Source organism: Nannospalax galili, unplaced genomic scaffold, assembly GCF_000622305.1.
Source record: "Nannospalax galili isolate Female #2095 unplaced genomic scaffold, S.galili_v1.0 scaffold359, whole genome shotgun sequence".
Taxonomy (NCBI): Eukaryota; Metazoa; Chordata; class Mammalia; order Rodentia; family Spalacidae; genus Nannospalax; species Nannospalax galili.
Genome location: NW_008347042.1, coordinates 6424889 through 6451189, shown reverse-complemented (window position 1 = coordinate 6451189; position 26301 = coordinate 6424889). Strand labels below are relative to the sequence as shown.

Here is a 26301-nt window from a genome sequence, read left to right as displayed (position 1 = left end):
TGAGTGTATTGCCTGTATGTATGTAAGTGCACCCATGTCATTCAAAGATCATGGAGATCAGTATAGGGCATCAGAGCCCTTGGAACTGGTGTTAAAATTGTTAGCTGCCATGTGGGTGCTGGGAATCGATGCTGGATCCTGTGCAATAACAGCCAATGCTCTTCACCACTGAGCCATATCTGCAGTCCCTCAAGTCACATTTTCATAATAATTTACATAAGAAATAGCTCAGTTATTGTCAGGTTTTTACTTATATGGATAGTTGTGCATAAAGGAATATAAATCTCATATCCACAGAATAAAGCTTAGAAAAGATCATTGTTTATGTTAAAACTTTTTATTTGATAAATAAAGAAAATATGTAAACACTAACGGGCTGACATATGCTAGTCACTAATAAAAATTTAACATTATTGGCTCCTGAAAATTGTTATTGAAACTTAGAAACAAACATAACCATATCACAATGTGGTATCTGCCTCGGCTGTGACGATATCTGTGCATTTGATAGTTATTACAAAGCTCTTCTCATTTTTGAGTGAACAAAACTTCCTTTCCTAAGTTCCTCAAAAATTCTGCTGGGTACTATCAGTAATTTAATGTTTTAGAATTCAGAATGTTTGCTCATTAAAAAAATATATATTTCCAGCCAAGGGTGGTGGTGCATGCCTTTAATCCCAGCACTCGGGGAGCAGAGGCCGGCGGATCTCTGTGAGTTCAAGGCCAGCCTGGTCTACATAGTGGGTTTCAGGACAGCTGGAGCTACAGGGAGACCCTGTCTCAAAAAGAACAACAAAACAGCAACAATATATATAATTTCCATCCCTCACCTCTCTTGATACTGCCATTACTTTTTTTTAACCATGTTTTTCATGGATGGTTAAAATTATGCCCTAAAATTATGCCCTGAATTGTTGTACTGATGTGATTTCTGAGTTGAAATGTCCTTTAAAAACCATGTAATTTATCCAAGTCACTCTTTTCAACCCTAAAATTCTATCTCAAGTCGAAAATATGAATCCACATCAATAATTTTATAAATTACAAAACACATTGCAGGCTACAAGATATATATGAGATATGCATACCTTAATCTAAGATTTAATTTGTTTTGTTGATTTAAAAAATTCTTCAGTGGTAAGATAATTTGATGTTTAAAGAAAATAATGTGAGTTAAATACATTTCATTCTTTATATATTAATTCAAGCAAAACTTTTAAAATTAACGTATGTATCAACCACTGTGTTTGGGAAATAAAATGTTACTTTTGTCTCATGAGTTTTTTTGTAAATTCTGTTCCTCCTCACCTACAACATAATATGTTGCCATTTATTTTTGTGTGCAAAACATATTTTGTTCTTTAAATTGTATTTATAACAATTAATTTTGTTGTGTGACCATATGAACCAGGTATGTTTCCACTTAAACTTGCGGCTATACTATCATGTGTATGTTAATTTATTAAAATATACTCAACACAGAGTAACACAAATTTCCTGATGGTAGAGATGATGGGAACTGCAGACATAGATTTTTATTTGAGGCATTTTTTAGCTTCCTGAGTAAAAAGACAGCAATGCATTTGCACATATTAAAACTATTAAATTTCTATATCGATATTTTTGGCAAGTGGCCTTGATAGAAAGCAGCACAGGGAGATAAGTTGCATGCTCTGATAACACTGTGAAAACACTTTGGGGCCATGGGATGCTAAGTAGTCTCCCCCATATTGAATCTAGAGGTAACATGTACCACTCAGCTATTGTAAGAAGTTAATGAGATAGAGAGGGACAGATTTAGCACAGTGATTGGCACACAGTAAGATTTAATGAAACATTAACTTGTGATTTTTAGGTGACATCTTTCTTTGAACCAGCATACAAAAAAACAACTGAGGATTCAGTGCATCACCATAATTTCATTATGGTCCTCATTTTTCCTCAAGTCCATTTTTATTTCCTGTTTTCACTTCTATGCTAAATTTCTGTTTCTCTATGATATCCAATTTTAAGTAAGTTAACTACCACATATTCAATGGTTTTGCTTCAAGTTCTGACATGTAAATCCATAAGAGAAATAACACACTTCAATAATAGCTGTTTCAGTTCCAATAACACTTTACAGATGAAGTGGTTCTGATTCTCAAATTGAATAATAATTAATCATATAGTTTTCAATTACACTGTTTTCATTAAAGCACAGTGTTCCAGGTCATTACAAAACTCTTGGCGTCAGTGACATTGTTTAGCATTCTAGTTCCAATAAAGGTTGATACCCCATGCAGGCGGTGTATTTGGCTCTGGTTTTTTTGTTTGTTTGTTTTGTTTTTGTTTTTCTCTTTCCAATTTTTTATCCCTTGGTGGGGACAGACACATCTACTCTATCTCCCCAGATCAAATGTTAATCTAGTGGTGTACCCTGGATCTAAAAATTAATCCATGTTTTAGTTTGTTTCTTTCTGCTCTGTCTTTCTTCTATGCAGAGGACAGACTTAAGGAAGAATTACATGTACCCCTTTTTAAAAACGTTTTATTATTTTTATTTCATGTGTTTGCGAGTATTGCCTGTGTGTAGGTAAGTGCACCCATATCATGCAATGCCCACAGAGGACAGAGATGCTGTCAGATCCCCTGAAACTAGAGTTTCAGACAGTTGTTAGCTGCCATCTGGGTTCTGGGATTCGAACCAGGGTCTTCTGCAAGAACAGTCAGTGTTCTTAATTGCTGAGCCATCTCTCCAGCCCCTACATGTACTCTTATAAGAAGAATCTATTTCCCAGAGGATTTTCTAATTAATACTGAAAATATCAACACACAAAATGCACTGGAAAACAAATGGATATAATGCATATTCATATGCATTTGCTGGGGCTGGGACACTGCTGAGGATGGTGCTGCCACCTGTTTATTCTGTTGTTACTTAAGGATAGTAGCATTTGTACCAATAGCATTTGATTCATTCCTGGTATGGAATGGGTGTTTAAGCTGATTACAATGACTTTGTGGTGATATTTTTCTGCCTTCAGTTGTTAAATGACTTTAGCATTTATAAGATGCTCCATGCAAATTACAATTCTATGATGGTTTGGTAACCAAAGGTGCTTCAATAGGTTTTAATAGTTTTTAAAGGGGCTAGAGTGTTGGCTCAGTTGTTAAGAGCACTGGCTGCTCTTGCAGAGGACCTGGGTTTGATTCCCAAACTGACAACTGTCTGTAACTCCAGTTCTAGGGGATCATATATCCTTTTCTGACCTCCACAGGCTTTGCATGACATACACTCATACACATACAAATATAATAAATAAAATATTAAAAAATAGCTTATAAGATAATTTCTTATGCCTTTTTATTTTTCAATGATTAAAATATATGTGTACATATATGTGTATGTATATAAATGAAATACCATTTTAGCTAAATATTAATATAGGAATTTCTCCCCTTGAAAAGTCATCATGAATATAAGTTTTCAGGTTTTGCTTCATTTTATTTTTGCATACTGGGTAATGAATATGTTAAGCACATGCTCTTAAAGTAAAATTTCTGAATGTTCCCGTTCTTTGTGTTCTGATTTTGTAGCTAATACTCTTCAGAGACAGGGTAAAATCATACCAGTACATGGAAATTAAGTCTTTATGTTATGTTCAACCAAATTAAGAGTTGCTTATCTCTAAATACCTAGGTTTACTTTCCAGAGCAACAGAAAATAAATATATTGCTTATTGTTTTAGTTTTACTATATAAAGTCTTTTGAGAGTGATTATGTCAAGGTCTTTTATAGGCAGTAATAATCCAGAGGTGTGTACTGCCTCACTCTAGGTCAATTAATCAGAATGCCATGCTTAAGAACAGTCCTTTTATCTAGCCATCTAAGATATCCTTCAGTGAATAAGTATTTTATGAATATCTTTATACATTTACCATGCATTGACTACTATTATAAATTAATAATATTATGGCATTTGCATAAGTCAAAGTTGATTCACATATCACACATTTAGGAAGAGGGTGCCCAATGTGAGTCAAGCACTGTGTAAGAAGCAGCTGCCTCTGCTCTGCTGCAAACCAGACTTCTGGTAGTTGATCTCCCACTCCACAGACATTGTGATTTCCATAAGATGGAAGGAAATCAGTTGTTTGACTGTCCAGAGAAATATTTATTTGATGTAAAGGGAAAGACAGTTTAAGAGATGCTAACAGATATATCAATGATAGTTTCAATACAATTGAGTTATGTGCATTCAAAGGTAAAATATTCAAGCTGAATCAAAGGATAGCATAGTTACATTATACGTGCTTTTGTTGACTTTTAAAGGGACTCATAAAAGAGATTTGAGGAGCATCAGATAACAAAGGGCAAATGCCTTTGGTAGAATGCCTTCTCACGGGCAACACAGTTGAAATGGCAAACACCCAGAAACACTTGATTCCCATGAGACACCCTCAGAGAGGGCAGCACCCGTGGTTCAGGTCTGAAACTGCAGTTGCAAAGGAAGTATATTTGGGACTGTGAATGTGGCTTGGTTCACTGCTCGTCAGGACTGTAGTGAAGACTCATACACTTTTCCCCTAACAAATTAATTAAAGCATAGATATGACTCGGAGTAAAGCACATTTGTTCCAGTCTTTGTCAGTAAGTGAAGAAGACAATGGCATTACAGCACTAAGAGAAACTGTACACCACTATTCAGTGCTGACTACATCTAAGGAACTAAGCACAACTCTACTGAGTATTAAGGACTAGCATAGAAATTTGAATGTTAAGAAAACTGTGATACAAAGCAAGTCACTCTTCCTGTATTCTACAGAGAGGGAGAATACATTCTCATCATTCATCAAATAGGTGACTCATTATCTTACATAACTCATTATCCTTTTGGTAAAGCAATAGCTTATATAGTTATTTTTACCCTTTTTAAAAAGGTTTACTACACAAAACATGTAAAGTGAAATTGTTTATACTATTTTGACCTAATTTTATATTTTAAAACTATTTGAAGATACTGCAATGAAAGATTCTGACTATTAATAGTGAATCAAAGCAACAAATATTTTTAAATTTATTTTAGCATGTGTGGGAGGGTGTGTGTGTGTGTGTGTGCATGGCATAGCATTTGGAAGGAGATTAGAGGACAGCTTGTGGAGGTTGGCTCTGTCCTTCTACCATGTATGTCACAGAATTAGATTTCAGGTCATCAGGCTTGGCTGCAAATGTTTTCACTCACTGTGCCATTATGCTGGCCTAATATATATATTGGTCTTTTTGAAACAGGGTCTCCCTGTAGCCCCAGCTGTCCTGGAACTCACTATGTAGACCAGGCTGGCCTTGAATTCACAGATATCCACCTGCCTCTGGCTCCCAAGTGCTGGGACTACAGGCATGTACCACTATATTTTAATAGTACCAGGTTTATATTAGAATATTGAAGTACAATAAAACAAAACATTAAATCAAAATAAAATAATAATCCAAATATTGAACTAATAATAGTTTTCAAATATAATAAAAATTAAGCAAACTCAATATAAAATATAATTGAATTTAGTACCTTCTTCTCTCCATAATATGTTAGCTACTGCAGCATGCCAAAAAGAAAAAGAAGAGAAAGACAATCAGAAAAAAAATGTTAGCTGAATAGTGATTTGAATAACTGCTAAAAAGGTCAATCTAGAAATGAATGCATATGCAAAGTACTGACAGTACATGTGAAAGGTATCTATAGCTTAAGAACAAAGTGGGGCATGGTATGCAGTTCCTGAAATAGCCAAATATTCTTTGGAATAAAGTATTTTTAAGAACAAAGAATATTTTTATGCCACTTAAAATAACTGAATCTTAGCACCCACATGGGAGCTAACAACTGTCTGTAAATCCAGTTCCAGGGGATCAGACAGCCTCTTCTGTCCTCTGCTGTCATTGCACAACCTACATGTAGGTAATACACTCATACACATAAAATAAAAATAATAAAAAAATAGAATAAGCTAATTTTGAGGAAATATACATTTAGAACAAATGTTGGTCATTAAAACCATTCAGTTAGTTGACAGTTTAAAGTCACAAATAAAAACAGTTACAAAGTCTTTACCATTTATCACAATATATAATATTCTCTTACAATGTTAACTACCCACAATGAAGCAGAGTGCTTCTAGGCACAACATCCTAAACACAGGTTGTATTTATGCTTACATACTCCTTGCTTTAAACCAGAAAGAATGATAACTATCTTGCTGATTTCAGGTCATAGTGCATATTTGTAGAGAATGGGTTTATGAAATACTAAACAGAATATAAATTAATAAACAGTTAAAATATTAGTACAGAAATAAAGGGAACTAGATGTAGACGTGTAGACACAAATTCTATAAAATGTAAGAAAACCAATATAAGACTAGAGAAATGACTCAGTGGTTAGGAGCATGGGCTACTCTTGAAGAGGCCCTGGGTTTGGCTCCCAGCACAACATGGCAGCTAACAACAACCTGTAAGTACAATTCCAGTGGATGTGACACCCTCTTCTGACCTCTGTGGGTATTGCATGACACGGGTACACCTACACACATGTAGGCAATACACTCACATGCATAAAACTAAAAAATAAGAATAAAATATTTAAAAATAAATAAAAATTTTTTAAAAAGAAAACCAATAAAAAGTAAAAGAAGGGGCAACTAATAGGAACTCTTTACACATCTAATGGCTCCTGAGTGTTTTGATTCTTTCATTTGTCTTAAATTCAATCCACACGTGCATGTAGGGGCACCAAGAAGGCATCTAGCTCTCTTCGTTTGATGCTGAAGCTCATCACATGCAGTTCTGGGAACCTGCAATAAATATCTTTTAAAAATAAATCATTAGGTATTTCAGCATTTTTCTATTGTTTTTTAACTCCTTACTAATATTTGTTTAAATGTGTGGAAATAATACTTGTGTATCTCAGCCCATATTGTAGTGATGTTCCAGTTGCTTACTTAAATAAGTAAGTCAAGAGTTCAAATCTCCAGTTACAAGATGAAAATCTTTGGTGAGATCATGCTCCCATTGGTGGTAATGAGCTATTTAATTCAGTTCATTGGGATACTAATTACACAGTGTGTACAGGTATTATCACACCATTTTTTTTTAATATAAACCATATTTACTTCTCAGCAAAGTACACTGAAACGATACAGTGAAACAGCAGCTGTTATTCTCAGGGTGAAGAGGTAGGCCTGGTAGAGAACCACAGAATCAGCCAATGCCATGCGCTAGAGAGATAAAGACAGAAATCCAGCAAGGGTGGGCAACACAGAATGATGGTCTGCAGGGCAGGACCTGTGCTATAGGAAGTCACATGGGTAATGGCAACCAGAAAGCCCCCAGGAGGATCATGGAGTGTAGGAAGTGGGCGCTGTTATACACCCCCGAAAAAACGTGGTGGAGGTTCAACAACCAGAAACATCACAGCTTACCAGAAAGTACCAAGTAATGTCCTATATTTCAAGAATAAAAAACGAACAAAAAGTTTCAGATGAAGCATTTCTTCATGATAAAATCAAGCAGTTATAATGGAAATGGAATTAGATCTTCTTCCATGGGCTCAGGAAAGACTGAGTCATATCCAGAAATCCTGATTTTTCTGATTTATGCTTCCTCATATTTCTACATACTCCAGAATTTGCCTTAAAGTCCGCCTTGTGCCGGGCACTGTAGTCAGTGCAGCAACACACCAGTGTTAGTCAGATAGCACGTCCTATTCTAGTACGTTGTGTTCTCATTCTGGAGATATGAAGTACTCTAATTATGACAGAAATTTCAAGTTACTCATGCAATGTGCTTATGTTAGCAAGATGCATAGTGATATAAATGCTTTTATTGCCTAAAAAGACATAAGGAAATGAAGGGGCAAGGAGAACTTTCTGAAAGACACGGTTTGGCAAAGTGTGAAAGATGAGTGAGCACTCACTAAGAGACTAGAGAGGGTTAAATTTCCCAGTGGTGAGTTACAGCACAGACATTGCAGACAACTAAAGACATTAGGGTCAGGGGCAGACACACAAGAATGAGCAGAGTATAGACCACACAGGCACTCTCAGTTGATACTACTGCCAGAGTGGATAAAGCCTGAAGTTATATAAGCTAAAAATGTAACATAAAATGTGGAAGAATGATGGAATTGCTATGAAATTACTAAACCTAGAATGAGCCTGCTTCTTTAATTCATCAAAAGAAAGGCATAAGAAACAGTCACAACAGTGTAATTACTGATTTACTGTTCCCCCACTGAATGGTTTGCTCTAAATGGAAGTGTTTTTTAAGGTTCACTCAGTTTTCAAGATTGGTCACAAAACATACTACAAAGAAAACTTTCTATTTTCTAGAGAATTTGAAAAAGCAGATTTTGTACAGGCATTAACATTGGCAGTTATGTGAGATAAACAGATACACAGAAAAGTGTTAAAACAAGTGAAATTCCTTGGCAAAATAACTATGTAATTGCAATTTCAATCAAACATAACAAAAAGGGAGCTCAACCTGTAGACCCAAGGGTTTTAGTTAGAAAATAATATGCAGAATTTATTGCTGTAATATCAAGTAAAACAGAAAGACTATATAATATAGTAGGCTAGGGAAGAGGGTGTATGTCCCCTCAATATAATGCACTTCTACATCATCATTGTTTCAGAAAGAAAGAGAGAGAGAGAGAGAGAGAGAGAGAGAGAGGGAGAGAAAGAAAGTATAGGTAGGTACGTGTGGTGGCCAGAGGTCAATCTTGAATTTTTTCCTCAGGAGCCAACTACTTTTCCCTTTTTCCTTTCTCTATGTGTACAGTAGGTAAGAAGGAATAGTGTAAACATAATTTTAAATATTTAATAATATGGGTATCATGAAAAATTCTAGGAAATAAAAAGTTTTTAAACTCAACATGAAGAGAACCCTGAATAAAAATAACAGCAATACTTACTGAACTATTTTTGTTTCTTACACAGTTTAAGATCTAAGGTTTCTGTCATAGTTACTAAATTTAAGAAACCATATACCTCCAATTATATTTGATATTGTTAAATGAAGATGGACATGTTCATAATTCATTTTGTAAAGTCTACAGCGCTAAGGCTATTACTTGATAATCACAGGAGAGCCATGGGGACTGTAGAGCTTCTCACTAAAGACTAAACTGTAAACAAAATAGGGGTGAAATTTATCCGGACGTTTGATCAGAGAAAATCTTCATTCAGTGAATGGTAAAAGCTTGGTAAAAGCATAATATTAGTATGCCAGGTGAGAATCATCAATACAATTTACATAAACAAAAATAAAAGCCAATAAATCACATGGCACAATATTAAATGCAATATAAATACTGTCAGTGAACAAACAACTAAAGACATAAAAATTAATAAAACGTGCTTCGAGCCCCGACCTTTTCCGACTCTTGCTCACTTTCATTATTAGGAGTGGTTTCACTTTCTTAGTAAACTATTTTTGATTCTTTAAAATATTAACAAAATAATAATGAAGAATAAATAGTAGATGGAAATTATTATTTTAGTTGATTAATGATATAATTCATTAAGCCAAAAACTAACATTATTTTGCCTTTTACTCTACTGAAGAAAAGCTCACACACTATTCCTACTAGCCTGGAAATGATTGGGTAGCTCAGGCTGGCCACAAACTCTTAGCAGTCCTTTTGACTTCGATTCCTAAGTGTTACAATTGCAGATTAAGAGCCACCATGCCCAGTTAAATATATTTTATAAAAATTTTCAGTTGAAAGCTAAAACAAGTCGCAAACATTAAATGAAAGCCCAGGAAAAGTTTGAAGGCCAATCAGCTATGTAGAAAGATAAGATAAGTAATCAAAATTTGTCGTAAAAGATTAGCAAACATTGTAAGATATTATTTAAAATGTCCTAACAGTACAGCATTCTCATGATTTCCTATTATATAGAATGTATATTAAATCTAATAAACACTTATTAAATGTATACTCCATGGAAATCTAAATTATTCAAAGTCCAAGACAATGAATATTATATATATAAATTTATTAAGATATTACATAATTTAAAAGCTGAATCTAATAGGAGCTGAAAATGTAGCGGACTAGGAAAGGGATAGTGTGCACAAACCCTGGCCTTGATTCTCAACAAGACAAAATAAGGAAGAAATTGCGTAAAGCATTATGATCTATTTAGAATATAATCGTTATTAGGAAACAAAGTTAAAATTTACAGTAAATTAAACACTTTAATTACTGTAGAAATATAACCAAGACTCCTCTTTTACACATTTCTCCACTGATTCTTCCTGATGTCATATGAGGTGTAGGAATACAAAGGCATTTGTGTTCCACCTATGACTTTGTAATAAGTACATATAAATTGGCATCATGATTATTCATTGATATTAGCATATCTAGACAAGTCTTCAAATACACCATTTTAATAAGTTCCATTATGTTGATTCTTGCCATTTACAAAGGTCTTAATTTTCTTATGAATCTAAAACTGGGCCTAAGATTAGAGGATAGCACAAAGTAATGGGCTCAAAAACTATTAAAAACTTCTATCAGTTGTATAGACATAAGTATATTACATACATAATGTGTGTCTATGTTTACTGTGGTGTCTGCCCTCTTACTTAGCTAATTCCATTATTATATGTTCCTGCAAGAGATGTGGAAACTATTAGTTTTAACTCAAGCTGTCAATTGACTTATCAATGAAGTCCACCGGTGCCACTAGCAGCATGGGGCTCCTTCATTCTCTAGCCTCAGATGGATGATTACAAGTGCCTTTGTGAAAACAACAGTGTGCAGACAAAAAGTATGAATATTTAAATATAAATTATAATACACAATCGAGCTTGAAAATTAGTGATCTGGGAATGTTTGCAAATATTAAAAACAAAATTTCTACTTATACTCTCAATTCATTAATTCTGTTAACTATAATTTTGTTTTGAATTTAAACAGGTATTCATATATTTGAATGTCTTTTTTTGTCATATTACTTCATCTTTCATACACTAAAGCATACATATATTGTAAATGGAGATTAATTACACTACTGAATTCTTAAAACAGATATGTTTATGTGCACCCCCCAGATATATATTATATATAATATAGTCAAACACAGGAAATGTCTCCTCCAAATTATTTTTTATTTGTATGTGTATACCTTCTTGTCTATATGTGCACCGTATACATGCATACACTCAATTAAGGTGTCCATGGAAGCAAGGAGAATGTATCAGAACACTTGGAACTGGAGTTATAGGTGATTGTGAACCATCCCATGTGAGTGCTGAGAACAAAATCTAACTCCATTTCAAGAGAAGCACTCTTAACTGCTGAGCATCTCTCCAGTCCCATCTTCCAAATTCTTAGCACATCATATATGGACTTCCATGATACATGTCTTGTCATGTAATCTCTCACATCAAACATTAAGACTTCCTCAATCTCTTATCAGAGTTCTCCATCTAGCATTTTTTCAATGATTTCTTTTTTTGTTTTAACCTAGCTTTGATATTTTACCTGTATCTACTCTAATACATATATATATGTTCATTAAATTGGGCAAGGGTAGAGGAGGAGGTGTGGAGAGGGAAGTGGGTTTAAATTCAAGCAAACTATATTGTATGAAAATTACAAAAATATAACTAAAAGTAGTTTAGTAGTATAAGAAAATGTAATTTAAAATCCACCAATCTGAGTATGGTGGTGTATGCTTATAATCTCAGCACTTGAGAAATGGAAGTAGGAGGATTAAGTCTTCAAGACCACCCTGGTCTATATGAGACTGTTTCAAGTAAACAAGTTGATAAATTCTTTTTTAAAAAAAAGCAAATGAGACTTTAGATTAGATCATTTTCTTCACATAATCTTGTGAAGACTTGACTTACTCTTTAATAAACCATAAAATTATCAGTTCTGATCTCTTGGACAATAGCCATTTCAAAATTGTAGACCTCACAATTCAATAACTTATATACAACTGTAATATAAAATTACTTCAGAAGTTAATATACACCTTCTATTGAATATGTCATTCAGTGGAACAGATTTCTGATGGTGGAAACAATCTTTTATTAATTCTTTTAGTAATTTGCCTTAATTTTAGAGTAGGAGGATGTGATTATATGTTAAGTGATGGAAAGTAACAACAGTAAGATATCTAACAACAGAACACCATGCTATAGTACTAAACAGCAATTTTCTTTGGCCACTAATGTGCAAGCTGTTGGATTTTCACCTAAGTTATTCCTTTCTTTGTCCTCATCCTTGTCTGAAAGTTTTTACCATTGAAAGACACTTTTTGATAAACTGCATATATGTAAGTTTTACAGTAAGCTAAATTCCTTACTGCCTGCTTTCCTTTCTGATTCAAAAAAAATGACTTCAGTATTCAAATGAAAAAAGACAAGCTTAAAAGAAAATTTGGATAAAAATTCAATGTGTCCAAAAAACTATATGGTTAGTGTTATGGTAGTTGAAAGTTCTTTGAATGTACATATGGAAAATGAAATGAGATTTTTTTAATGCTATTTTTAGGCTAGGAACTATATTATATATGCCAAGTTCTCTGTGTGCCATATGCCTGATTCAAATTTAATTTTAATGAACCTAACATATTTTTGCCCTGACTGCAGATAATCCACTTGTGACTTCAGAGTCCCAACCTTATGTCTAATAGCAGCAGACTAGGCCACAGTGTACAGTGCCTATAGGAATAAGGTCAGAAACTGACCAGGAAATGATGGTCCCAGTTTCTATAAAGTAATGAGATGGAATAATTTGACTCTTCAGGTGGATTAAAGAAACTATGCCAGGAAAACAAGATTGGAGAGAACACAAACTGCAAGATCACACAGCAGAGGGAATGAGATATGACCTCGACTCTGTTAATGTAGAGCAAGCTCAAGATCATGCGTAAGGGAAGCAGAGTCTATGCCAGTCCGAGAAGGGCACCCACAGGAGGATGCTGACCTCTGGCTGTACAATGCAGGCTTCAGGGTTCTAAATGGGTTCCATTCCTGACTACCTTACAGTGTCAGCTTAGAGTTCACAAGTTTTCAAGTAAGAAATCATTCAGACAAACACAAGAAGTTTGGCAACAAAGGAAGTATGATTAAATCCCAAATGAGATGAGCACTGTGGATTTGTAAACAGATTAAAGCCACAAGATAAATACAGCTACCTGCATTCTCTCTCTAATGTCAAATCAAGGAAATACATAATATGCAGAGGTTATATCATGATGTTTCCAAAATAATCCCAAGCTTAGGGGGTTGAAACAATGCACTTGTGGCATTAATGGATCTGAGATGGTTCTGACAGTCTCTCAGCACACAATGTGGCTGTCAATGAGGCTGGGGAGGTCCTGGCCAGTAGCCTCTCACGAGCCACTCTTACCTAGAGGACTGAAATGGCTGGCAAGTCAACTTCTTCACTGCTAAGACTAGCATCTGAGTGTTGACTGTTAGCAGGAGGCCTCAGTGCTCTACTCTCCTTCTGCTAAGGAACCCTCAACTGATACCCCATGCTGGCAGGGCTTTCCCCAGAATGGATATTTGAAATCATCACACAGAGATCATAGCAGCCTTTATGGCCTGGCTTGAAAACTCATTCTCCTTCCATCCTACTTGGTCGACAACCAAGACCTTTTCTGCCTCAGTGTAGGAGATGACTGTAAAAAGGAGCCCAAGGGAAAGAGGATCATTAGTTAATCAGGTGGTTAGCCATTCACCTTGGACTTCTAATTTTAGTGTAAAAGAAGAAAATTCTAAGAACACTTTCAGGTAACAGCAAGTAAACCAGACTGCTAATACCTAAGCCTCCCTTCACATAGAATTTCTGACCTCACCACTGTCAAAACGTAATGCTTAGCTTTTATAATTCAAAACTCAAGTGACTTGTTAATGCTCTGCATGGTGTGCAATAAACAGGTATATTAGTAAATGCACGGGTAATTATAGATAAATCAGGGAAAAATAGTGTCTTCGAGCTTGCTTATATACTCTGTCACCATGCACAGGGAGCAAAGTGATGTTGTCTTTTGTTCTGACTTCCACATCTACAGAATTAATCACGAGGATAATTAGGAAATTAAAAAATAAAATAGTTCTGGGATGGAGAGACGGCTCGGTGGTTAAGAGCACTGGTTGTTCTTGCAGAGGACCTGGACTCGATTCCCAGCACTTATGTGGCAGCTAACAACTGTCCTTAACTCCAGTTCCAGAGGATCTGACACCCTCTTCTGACATCCGAGGTCACTGCACAACATGGGTGCACTTACATATATGTAGACATTACAATCATATACATAAAATAAAAATACATAAAAAGTATTAAATTAAAAAAAATGATTTTAAAATAGCTGCAGTCCTTGGCAAGTAGCCTGGATGTAGTCTGTGCAGATTTAGTATCAAAGATAAAACTCAAAATGATCAAACACATAAAACTAATAAAATGTGTCCAAAACAATAAACTGAACTAAAGTTTATCTCAATTCATCAGTAAGGCTTTCTAAGAACTCCTTTTTAAAACATTTTATTTATTATTTCTACTTTACGTGTGTATGAGTGTTTTCCTTGCCTATGTGTAAGTGCACCCACTTATCATGCAGTGCCCATGGAGGTCAGAGGAATGTGTCAGATCCCCTGGAACTAGAATTATGGATGGTTTCTAGCTTCCCTCTGGGTGCTGGGAATCAAACCCAGGTCCTCTGCAAGAGCAGTCAGCACTTTTAAGTGCTGATCCACCTCTCCAGCCCCAGCCTTCTAAGAACTCTTATTATCAGCCAGAAAATAAAAATTATTAATGAAAAAGAAAACCGTTTGGGTATTATCATATGTGCTAATTATGAAGAAATTCAAGATGGTAAACTTTAAGTCTTTCTTTAAACCTGTTGCAACAGACCATATAATTTTTATAAAAGGCCATTATTTATATAATATTTACTGTTTCTCATGTGTTAGCTCTATATCACTTAATACGTGATTAATATATTTATATTATAAGTATGATTACATAGTAAACAGTATAAAAGAAATATCCAGTTTTCAAAGAAATGGAGTACTGCAAAAATATTGTTTTATAGAGATGAATACAGACTGTTCGATTTTTCACGTGGTGCTGCACACTTTTATTTCCAGCACTTGGGAAGCAGAGGCAGGTAGATCTCAGCGAGGTCAGCTCAGATCGAATCTACACACATTAATAACAAAAATAAAATAATAAACAATAATAAGATTTCAATATGAGCTTTAGAGACAACATTCTAGTCAGAGGAAGCATTAATCTAAGACTGAGTAAAGAGAAAAGATATTCTTCTCCCACAGAAATAGATGACAAATTTGGGGCAACTGCTTTTTTTTTTTTTCTTTTAAACTACTGCTCTTTTTGTTTAATTATTACTTTTCTTTTGAGCTACTACTAAATTGGATTTCTACTTCTTATGGTTACACTAGGGTAAGAATACTGTAAAAGACAGAGTGAATAAGCTGCTCTGTTTCTCTGTAGTCCTTCCTGCATCTCTCCCTTCATTGGCTGTCTGTGCTTCCCAGAATTAGTATTTGCATTAAAGAGAACATGCCAGCCACCTCTTCTTCTATTGTAAATGCTGAAAGGGGTCAGAATAGAGAACAGATAGCAGTGATACCTACAGTTGCTGTTGCTGGGACCAAGTAAAAGAGAATGGGGTCAGAGAGGCTTAGCCTGACAGTAGCAGCAGGGAGAGAGCAGCTGAGAGAACAAGTGCTAGCACCTTTCATGAGGGTATTCAGTGCAGCCTTCCAAGAGCACAGACTCTCTGGAAATGAAACTATCAGACCTGACTGAGAATATGTATAAAACGCTTGTTCTTGTATATATTTTTCCTAAGAATCTTATCTTTTTTGCATTTTGAAAACTTTTTAAATTAAAGTTTTGTGATTTTCATGCAATATAGTCTGTGCTCAGGGATCACTGCAAAATCTGAGGGAAAAAAGGGTGTAAGAGCCAGAGGTGGTGGGTGACCACAGAAAAACAGTCTTCCAGACAGCTGGTCAGTTACTCAGATGAACTCACAGCAATGGTGACAGCATGTAAAATCCCTGTGCAATCTCAAACTTATCTTTCTTACACTTACCAGATCAGAAAGAAAATGATCACATTTTAACAAAACTATAAATCTTTTGTTCTTGAAGCAGTTTTTAAACTTAGAGAGAAAATATGTTACGTGAATATGAAACATAAAACAAGAATTTATCTTCTGTAAAGAGTAATAGACTACCCAAGACACAAAGTAAAACATTAAATAGCTGCTGTACCTTCTCAAAACAGGCAAGTTATTTCTAAGTATACAGACTTTTAAATATTTGCTGCTAGGTTCAAAACATCTAAATTGTTCCATTTTCTTGAAGATTCCCATATCCTGGGTCTACTGTTATCAGTTTCATTCATTCAGCAGCTTTTATCCATCACTAAGACCAGAACAATAACAATGACACAACTGTATGGAAGATTTGAGTTCTCCATATGCGCAAGACATTGTCGAGGGCTCCAGACAATAATTCCACTAGTTTCATTTCTAACAATGTCTGTAATAAACTTAGCCTTTATAATAATCTAAGTGTAAAGTAAAATATGCAATGTTCAAAACATAATGAAATAATTCAATTATTGGAAGTAAGAAAATGTTCTAAAAGACAGTTGATGTGTTGACCAGCAACTCTTTTGAGTATTATAGAAAATGCATTCAGTCATCCTTCTCACCAATCACACATATGCATGATAAGTTAAGACAGACATCCTCCTAGGCATTTTGAGAGCAGCTTCTTTCCAGAGCCAGGGTTACTTCAAATTAATGGTTCATAAACATATATGTCCTGAGGATGAAATTTCAGCCCTTGGTTATTTTAATATGCTTATTTGTTATGAAAACATAACTTTGTTTATATATGGGTTTTTTTCTTAGAAGTCTGAGTAAGCTGATAAACCAAATTACAGTATGTTGGGGGGAATTCTAAACAATCTTTAAAAGAGAAGCCAACCTCACCTTTGCATGTCCACATTGTTGTACTACAGCAGTGTGGTGTAATGAGTTTTGAATACACAGGTTCCCCTTAAGGTTAAGCAGAAAAGGTGATAGAAAAATCTGTCTTACTATGATGGAGATTGGAATCTGACTTAATCCTACTCCTGTAATAAAAAAAAATTCAAATGCCTGTTATATATCAAAAATAAAATCCAGCAAAACAAACGGAACCCTGCTTATTTTGATAGCTCTTAGATAAACACTCATTCATCATTAAATATGAAGAAAATCTTTTTCAACTTTGCAGGATGTGGCATATATGCCTTTCCCAATTTGAACTTCTCCATTTCTCAGTTCAAGGATTCTCCTTGTTCCTTCCATACACTAAGTACTGCAAGTTCCAGATGAGTGTATAATATGAGATGATCAAGAAGGACATTAAACATGGGTTACACTTTGTGACTCTTCCCTAGCTTCCATGTTCTCTTGAGTCTCTCTCTGGATGGAGACACTATTCAAGTTTATGGCAGTATCCTAACTCTTGGCTTAAGTCTATAATGGCAATTATGTTACCCGAGTGTTTATTGTAAATGCCCTTTATACCAACCTGAACTACACTTGAGCTTTTATGAATGCCAAGAATTGATTGATTCCGTGTTGACTATGTGTGAGCAATATGTTTGTTGGTTACTAGTAGATGAAAACATGAATAAATAAACCTATTGTTTCCTGTGAATGTCTTTTATTTGAGCCAGTTAAAAAACAAATAGTGAATTCTGAACTTTAACATTATTCATATAATTTTCAAGGTAACTAGTTTCATACACAGTATTATAAAAATCAGCTAGGCACTTGGTTGGTAGTGGCGGAAGGATCATGAGTTTCAGATGAGACTGTATTACACAGTGAAACACTGATTCAACTGCCTCCTCTCACAAAAAATCAAATCACAGGAATCAAAATTTAGCTATTATAAAGAGTTTACATAAGTTAAATCAATTTGTTTGTAATGGAAGTATAAAAGGAGGTGAAAGGCAAATAAAAATGTTTTAAAATTACAGCAAAAAATTCAGAATACATTAGGTTCTTTCTAAATAGTATCTGAATGTATGGTAATTCAATGATTCTCTAATGTGTGTTGCTTCAGGCTGTGAGGGTCACACAAAATCAAGTTTAGTAGATGATGCAAAGCAATTTTCAAAGGTTATAAACTTGACAGTGAGTTCAGCAGTAAGCTGCTTCTTACTCTCCAGGACCCAATGAGTAGTTCAGCCTTTGTGATTTCAGTAGATGTGAAGTAACTTTTCCCTTTGGTTATGAGCTTTCCTTCCTTGATAAGTATGAAGGAGTCACATCTTGGATTATGTACATAGGAATTCAGTTATCCTTACTTCCAAAATGTCTTTTTAAAACTATAGATGAGTCTGCATCATGTATTCATTTATTTAGCATGGTATTTTCTTGTCTTATTACTTGGATCGCCAGGTGAATCTTTCTATCAGTAGGACTTCTTGCCAAGCACAGTACTGCACACTTGTACTCTTTGCACTGCAAAAGCCAAGGGAGAGGTTCATTTGAATCTAGGAAGTAGAGGCTCCTCAGGACAGCATAGACCATATCTCAAAAACAAATATAGACAACAAAAACCAAATTTCTCTATGTTTAATGTACTCACACTGTTTTCCATGATATTTTATTTTTCATTATGGAAGACAACACTGAAATTAAATTCTGATATCAACATTAGTGGAATTATAATTAGTAAATTAACGGTTGTACTATATTTAGCTATGCATACATACATTCTTTACTTGAATATGATCTAATATCAAAGCTACAATGTATGTTTTTCCTTTAGTGAATAGTCAGTCTTCTGAATCCAAACTATATCTAGAAACATTTTTGCTTTCCATTAGAACTTGCTAGAGATGAAAATCATAAGCATTGTATTCACTGATAATTTTGGTTCTATGAAAAATTTCACTACTGCAGGGATGCTTTCAGATTTACTATTCTAAATGATCAAGACAAGCATAAACACCCATATCAGACAGACAGGAGATCAATGGGGGGAAGATTTATTCCTCCGGGAACATAATTTTCAGGCATGACATAAGCATCTTTTGGGAAATATTTATTTAACATTTTGTGTATAAGACATATGTGAAAACACATAGTTATAAATTAAAGATGGAGAATGAGAATCTAACGGACTCATTATACCTGGCATATTCACCCCCTGATGAGTTTGTATCAGAATCAGAGACACAGATGCATAATCTGTGGTTTATCCATGTTCACCAAAAGATTTATACTCAACACCATCACTGTGCAAAAGTTCATCAGTTAACAGAACACAGAGATGTATGGTGTGAGCTCTCTGCACACAGCTGATTAAAAATGTGCGGCATAGGTAAACTTCACAAAACTCTGAGACAGTTTCTTATTTCAAGCTTTCATCCCACATCTGGATATTTCAAAGGCTCATCTGTCTTATTAACTCTCTACAGATTTATGTTTTATTTGACTAAATTTGTTTTTCAGAGAACTCTAAGAAAATTATGGAATGATGTTGACTGTACTTGTAAAAATTAAGTACACAATTACTGACAATAATTTACTGAGTTTAATTCAGATCATTCAAGTCACAAAATTATGGAATCTGAAATGGCATACCAACATGCTGTTTCTCAACACCAAAAACAAAATATTAATATGCAATGAGTTTGGAAAGTTTCAGAGATCAAAAGAATATAACTAGAAAGAGTTATTTTCTGTAATGTTTATCATTAGAAAAATTCAATAACATTAATATATAAAAATCAACAAGAAAATTATTCCTAATATTTTCTAAGGATAATACTATTAACATTTTGGTGTCTAATATCATTTAGGATTTTTAATGTAATTTTGAAAACACAATACATATGCTTATAATCATAAAATACTACATACATCTTTAAATATACATATATAAATGTAGACCTATATAATTAATTTTAATAATGTCAGTGTATTCCACTGTAAACTCTACACATTTATTTGACAAATTTCTTATTGATGGATGTTTAGGTTCACTAATATAAAAAATACTGCACTTATTATTGCTCTTATTCATCTTTTGCTTTTCTCAAAGTTTACATACAGATTTTTATATTCAACAATTCCACAGTATAAAAGTTAATTTAGCCTGCATGCCTAAAATAACATAAATAAAATATCACTATCACTTGTCACCAAATAATAAATTTGCTTTGTATATGACATTAGATAGTATAGTCCACTACAAGAGTATAATATATACATATAAGTTTCCATGAAATAAATTAAAATAAGAAAAATTATTCCTTATTTTATATCAGGCAATAGTGATTTCTAATTGTTAAGACTTGTCTAAGACCTGTTTTAAATTTATTGGCTGTACAGAAACAATTATCAATTTGATGACTGCTCTACTTACCTTAGTTATTGCCCAATGAATGCTGAATTTATACTTATTTATAGGCTATACCCTTCACTTGATTATATTACATTCCTGTAGGCATCAACATGACTTGATTTAATCCATGAGACCTTCCTTTTTATGTATTTTCTCATTTCTTTAAAAGCATAAATGGTTAATTAATGTGCTTATGATGACAGAATTTGCTGCCTCTCAAAGTCTGCAGTGTCATATTCAAATTGCATTTATATGTAAAAAGTGTTATGTTTAACCCACTTCAAGACTAATTCTTCCTATTCCAAACTAGGGAAATACACCATAAACTTCTGTATGTCTTCAAAGAGCTTTGCAGAACTGGAGACATGGCTCAGTGGTTAAGAGTGCTTGCTGTACAGCTCTTTCAATGGACCTGAGATGAGTTCCCAGCAACCACATCAGGCAATTCACAACCACCTGTGACTCTAGCTCAGGGGATCTGACACTGTCTTCTGGCCCTAGTGGGCAATTGTACTTATGTGCATACCCTCCCATATATATAATTTAAAAGGTAAAAAATATCTTTAATAATTTAAAAATGTTTAAAGTTGGGAGCACAAATAATTGCATTTATTGTTTTTCTAAGAGCAATGTGAATACAGTTATTGCAGTTTTGCATAATCATTAACTTACTTGAACATCAACTATTTACGCAATTTGCTCATGCATGTGACCTCCTAACCCATTTAGTAAATTTTCTCTTAATGTGACAAATTCTACATTTCCTACAGGAATTCCAAAGCCAAGAATTGCCAAAATCATCTCTGGCGAGTGCACAGGGAAAAGGTAAGGACCCATGGAAGATGGATTCTACTACGAGGACAGTGGGACTGAAGTACGTGATAGACTGGCCACAGAAAACAGAGCTCAGAACACAGCTTCAACATCTTTTTAAATACTGTGACAGTGTCACAGATGAATGAGGAAAGGCAAATAATTTAGTAAATGGTACTGGGATGACTGGATATCCAGTTTAAAAAGTAAATTCACTGCCAGTCTTGGTAGCTCCTGGTTTTAATATCAGCATTCAGGAAGCAGAGGCAGGCTAATCTCTGTGAGATTCAGGACTTCCTGTTCTGCATAGTGATTTCCTGGACATCTGGGCTATAGGGACACCTGGTTTAAAAAAAAAAATACAAACCAACTTTCCTACTACCCTGACAAGTATACCATATACTATTGATCAAAAAGCTTCTTTTTGAAACAGATGGAGGCTACTGCAGAGTTCCAGAACTTGTCACACGCAAAAAATAAATATCTGAGAGATGCTGAGTCTGAGGTCACATATATACAATGGAACCTCCACCCCTAAAGTTCATGGAACTTAGCAGAACAGGGTGTGGAAAGAACGCTAGTGCATCCCTCAACTCTCACCAGCAAAGCTTCCTTATACAACAGAGTGTGATGCACACAGAAGGACACAGCTGGCCAAATTTTAGAGAACAAAAGACTACAGAGTGTGTGTCCCTGGATAGAACTCCTACACTAAATCTCACCCACCCACAGCTCACAGGTCATTGCGGAAGAGGGGACTAAAAGATTATAAGAGCCAGAGTTGGTGCATGAACAGTAGGAAACAGAGACTCTCAGACCCCTGGGAACTTGCTCATAAACTCGCAACAATGGTGACAGTATGCACAAGACCCATACAAGACTCAAGCAGATAAAAACCCAGCATAGAATGGGGAAAATGGGCAGCAGTCCCCGCCCCTAGCCAAGGAACTGTTGGAAATGATTACTGCAGGGTGAGGGAGGGTAGATCTTCTTGAAGGGAGTTACTCTAAGTCTAGACTCTAGTGGACAAAATTGAACTGATGGACATCTGTGTACAAATACTATAATGGATAGGACAACATATCTGACAGACTACTGGAAATCTGGTTGGGGGGGTGATACGGGAGTTGGGGAGGAGGAACAGAGGTCTAAACTTGATTAAGATGTATTATAGGACAACCATTAAAATTCAATTAAAGTTAGGAAAAAAGGAAAGAAAAAGCAATGTTAATGAAAAGTTTAAAAAAGAAAGAAAAACCTTTAAATTGTCACTGAAATTATTAATTGGCACTTTTAGTTTTTGATGAAACATCATGATTTAAATGTGCATGTCCTGCCCATAAATGTTATTCTAGTCTTAGAAAATCATTTTCTTTACTGGTTTTTCCTCATAATATGATTTTGAAAGTTCCATAAGGTCTACACTGAAAATTTTCATTAAACTATTACTTGACTTTAGTTATGTACTGTGAATGTATAGTCTCAATAGAATCAAATTTATTATTTGACCTTTAAGAATTTAAAACAACTGGGCATGGCTGTTCACACCTTTAATTCCAGCACATAGGAGGCAGAGGCAGGCAGCTGTGAGAGCCAAAAAAAAAAAAAAAAATAAAATGGAAAACTGTTTTTAGAAACATTTGTAAATACACACAATTACCTACTTCTTTTTCCAAAAAAAAAAAAAAAATTGACATGGAAACTGGATTTTAGAAACTATGTATAATTAACCAAATGTACATCTCTGTAAATTTATTTCTGAATAAAATTTAACTAAACTTTCCTTTAAAATATTTATGAAATTTGCATTATGCAAAGCTGTGTATTTCAATGATTAAGCGAACTGTGGTAGAGGCATTAGATATATTACTATTATAATTAGAGAAATATGTTGACAAATATATGATAAAAATTAAAAAGAAAATTGGAATAATGAAGTGAAACTGAAATGTTTCACAAACAACAAAGAAAAGGTAATTTTTCAATTACATGTAAACAAATTTTAACAGAGTCAGGAAATTTTTTTTTTGGTAGAAATATATAAAAGGATTAAAGAAACCACAGACCTTTATTAGATTAGAAAGTTGGCTTTCTTTCTTTTCTGCCTTAAAACTTTCACATTTTAATATTTGCTTACAATGATAATTTCTCAAACCAGAGGACCAAGTTGCACTGATTGCTGAGCCCAGCTAGTTTCCTCCTTGTTTACTCATACCTCTGCGCAATTACTGACGAGAGAGGGAGTAACAAGAAGCTTATGACGATGTTTTAATCTTGATCAGGCTTTGGGTTCAGAGGACAAGACCTGTCAAGCTCGAGGACCCCAACTCACCAGGTACAGCAGAGATTGAATTAACTAAAGATAATGGATGACAGTCAAAGAGCAAGGAAGACAGTGTGTCCAAGCACACACAGCCCCTCTCACCAGACCGCCACACTGCAAGGGTGATCAGAGCAAGAAAAATGCCTGAGCATCTGCCTAGAGTTCACTAGAGACATTCCACTCGGTACTACATTCTTATTTTTCATAGCACAACAAGATGGACAATGTTAGCAATAACGAACCACAAATCTCATACTAGAGAGAAATTTGTTTGTATTCACCATAAGAATGATAAAAGTTTAAATTGAAGGATGCTCTAACTAGTCTGAGTTGATCACTATCCAAGAATGCAAGGATCAAAATATTACACTGAACCGTATGAGTATGTACACGCATGAGCACAAAATTGGCTTTAAATGCTTCAAGTGCACTACAGTTTTCTCCTCACTCCGGAAGATGATTGCGGTGCATGTCCTGTGATGACAAAGGATATCCAGCACTAACCCAGATGAGGAGCAGATACAGGGAGGGCCCAAAAGAAGCAAATTTGCCACAACACATAAAATGCAGCACTGAAATATCTGAGTGTTTTAAATTCCCAAAATTGTTGGGAAAGGTAAGTTTGTAAAGGATTGAAACAATTATATGAGCATTTGGGAAGAATCTGAAGTATCTTATGTACAATTAGAAAAGAAATTAAATCATCCTGTTATTTTAGGGAAAACGTCATCAGCTTTTAAAAATCTTTAAATCTATAGTAAATTTCTCGAAATTTCCATTCTTCCTGAACATAAGGAAATAGAGAGTCCAACAGGCTCCTAGGGACCTTGCTCATATGAACTTACAGCACTGGTGTCAGCGTGTACAAGACCCACGCAAACTCAAGCAGACAAAAACCCAGCATAGAACTGGGGAAATGGGCAGCAGGCCCCAGTCTCCTCCGAAAAACTATTGGGCAGCCGATTACTACTGGGTGAGGAAGAGCTGATGTTCTTTAAGGAAGTGACTCCAGATAGACTGCCTAGACCCCAGTGAATGAACTTGCACTGAAGGACGTCAGTGGATTCTAATTTAACTCATTAGGCCTTAACATAAATGACAGAAGGCATGAAATACAGTTAGGGATTGTGGGATGGTGCCGATGGGGAAGGGGGTATAAAGATGATTAAGATGTTGTATATGAAATACACAAAATTTCAATAAAATATTTTTAATTGCTTGTTTTAATGTTATGTGCATGCTAACGAATTACAAAGAATAGCACTCTAAAATGTGCAGAATTGAGTAGATGTCAATTAAGTGTGTGTCAGGGAAGGTTTCAATACATACGGGTCTTTCTAGCAGAATCTTCCACAAAAAGAGAAGAAATGTCTTCATCCACGCCGGCCTCATTTCTGGCGATGCAGGTGTAAGCGCCCGTATCTTCATAGCGCACGTTGCTTATGTGAACCTCGCTGCCATTTGCTGAGAACAGAAGGCAAAAGAAACTTGTGAACTGCAATTTCAGTTTTGGTACAGTGCATTCTGATTACATGCTCAAGCAGCTCGCTGAGCTTGTCCTAATTAAACTGTTTTCCTTCCGTCTTCCATACTTTGGAGACAAGCCAAATTATTCCACAGGCATTCAAGTGTTTGTAAACTGTACTGTCACTACACCAATGAGAGCCCAACACTCTATCCATGTAAACACGACGTTTTATGTCATGTCTGTCTCCTACAGGACACGTAAAATATTTCATATTGATAATGATCATTTTATTTACATATGTATTTATACTTAGTACCCAATTTTTTTAAATTTTATTAATTATTTATTTTTATTTTAGGTGTATCCATGTATTGCCTGCATGTAGGTCATACAATGCTCATGGAGGTCAGAAGAGGCTGTTGGATCCCCTGGGACTGGAGTTATGGACAGTTGTTAGCTGCTATGTGGGTGCTGGAATTCGAACCCAGGTCTTCTTCAAGAACAACAAATGTTCTTAATTGCTGAGCCATCTCTCCAGCCCCAGGACCCAATTTTTAAAACTGAGGTTTTATAAAAACAAACAATAGAAGCCGTGTTCACTTGCAGGAAAACACATGTGAAAATCACTGTCATCAATAGTTAAGTAATCTACATCGGCAAGTCTAGTATTTTCACTAAAGAAGTTACGGAATACCACTGTCATTAAACCACTTTATTACATATCTGGAAGTATTAGGGAAGGAAGAGAGAAAGATAATAACATGATTGTTTCTAAGTTTGCTAGAAACTACCCTAAAATAATCTATGCTATAATATAGAAATTAATATAATCACTGTGAGATCAAAAGGTTAAGGAGAGACTAAAAATTTCAAATCTTTCAAGACAATACTGTAATCTAATTCTTGAAAATTGAGTTGACCCTATAACACCAAAACAAATGTCTAATTAATCATTTGCTACACACTGACGCAGTGTAGGATCCCTTCACATATCTTATTCTCTCTCTAATCAATCAAAAAAATTTAATCAGATGAGAATCTGAAATTTATAGAATAAACTCAGAAAAGTCATTTAACTCAAGTTCAAAGACTGCATTTATTAAGGCTGTGTATCTCAACACTGCATTTCTATGTCACCTTTAGTTTTGATTTTTTTTATGTTCCACATCTCTTCATTTTTCATGTAGATGTGTGTGTGTGTGTGTGTGTGTGTATTACAGCTCATGTGGTATGGGGCTGACTACC

General features: G+C 34.9%; 1 protein-coding gene across 1 annotated transcript in view; it reads right to left on the bottom strand.

The window, feature by feature from the left end:
- Fstl5 (follistatin like 5) overlaps positions 1 to 26301 on the bottom strand; it is a 507104-nt gene that overhangs the window by 141693 nt on the left and 339110 nt on the right. Inside the window, exons 7-8 of the mRNA XM_008843456.2 lie at positions 24918 to 25052; positions 5550 to 5576 (exon numbers count right to left, since the gene is read on the bottom strand). Of these exons, the coding sequence (XP_008841678.1) occupies positions 5550 to 5576; positions 24918 to 25052 (162 nt within the window). The remainder of the gene's footprint in view (positions 1 to 5549; positions 5577 to 24917; positions 25053 to 26301) is intronic.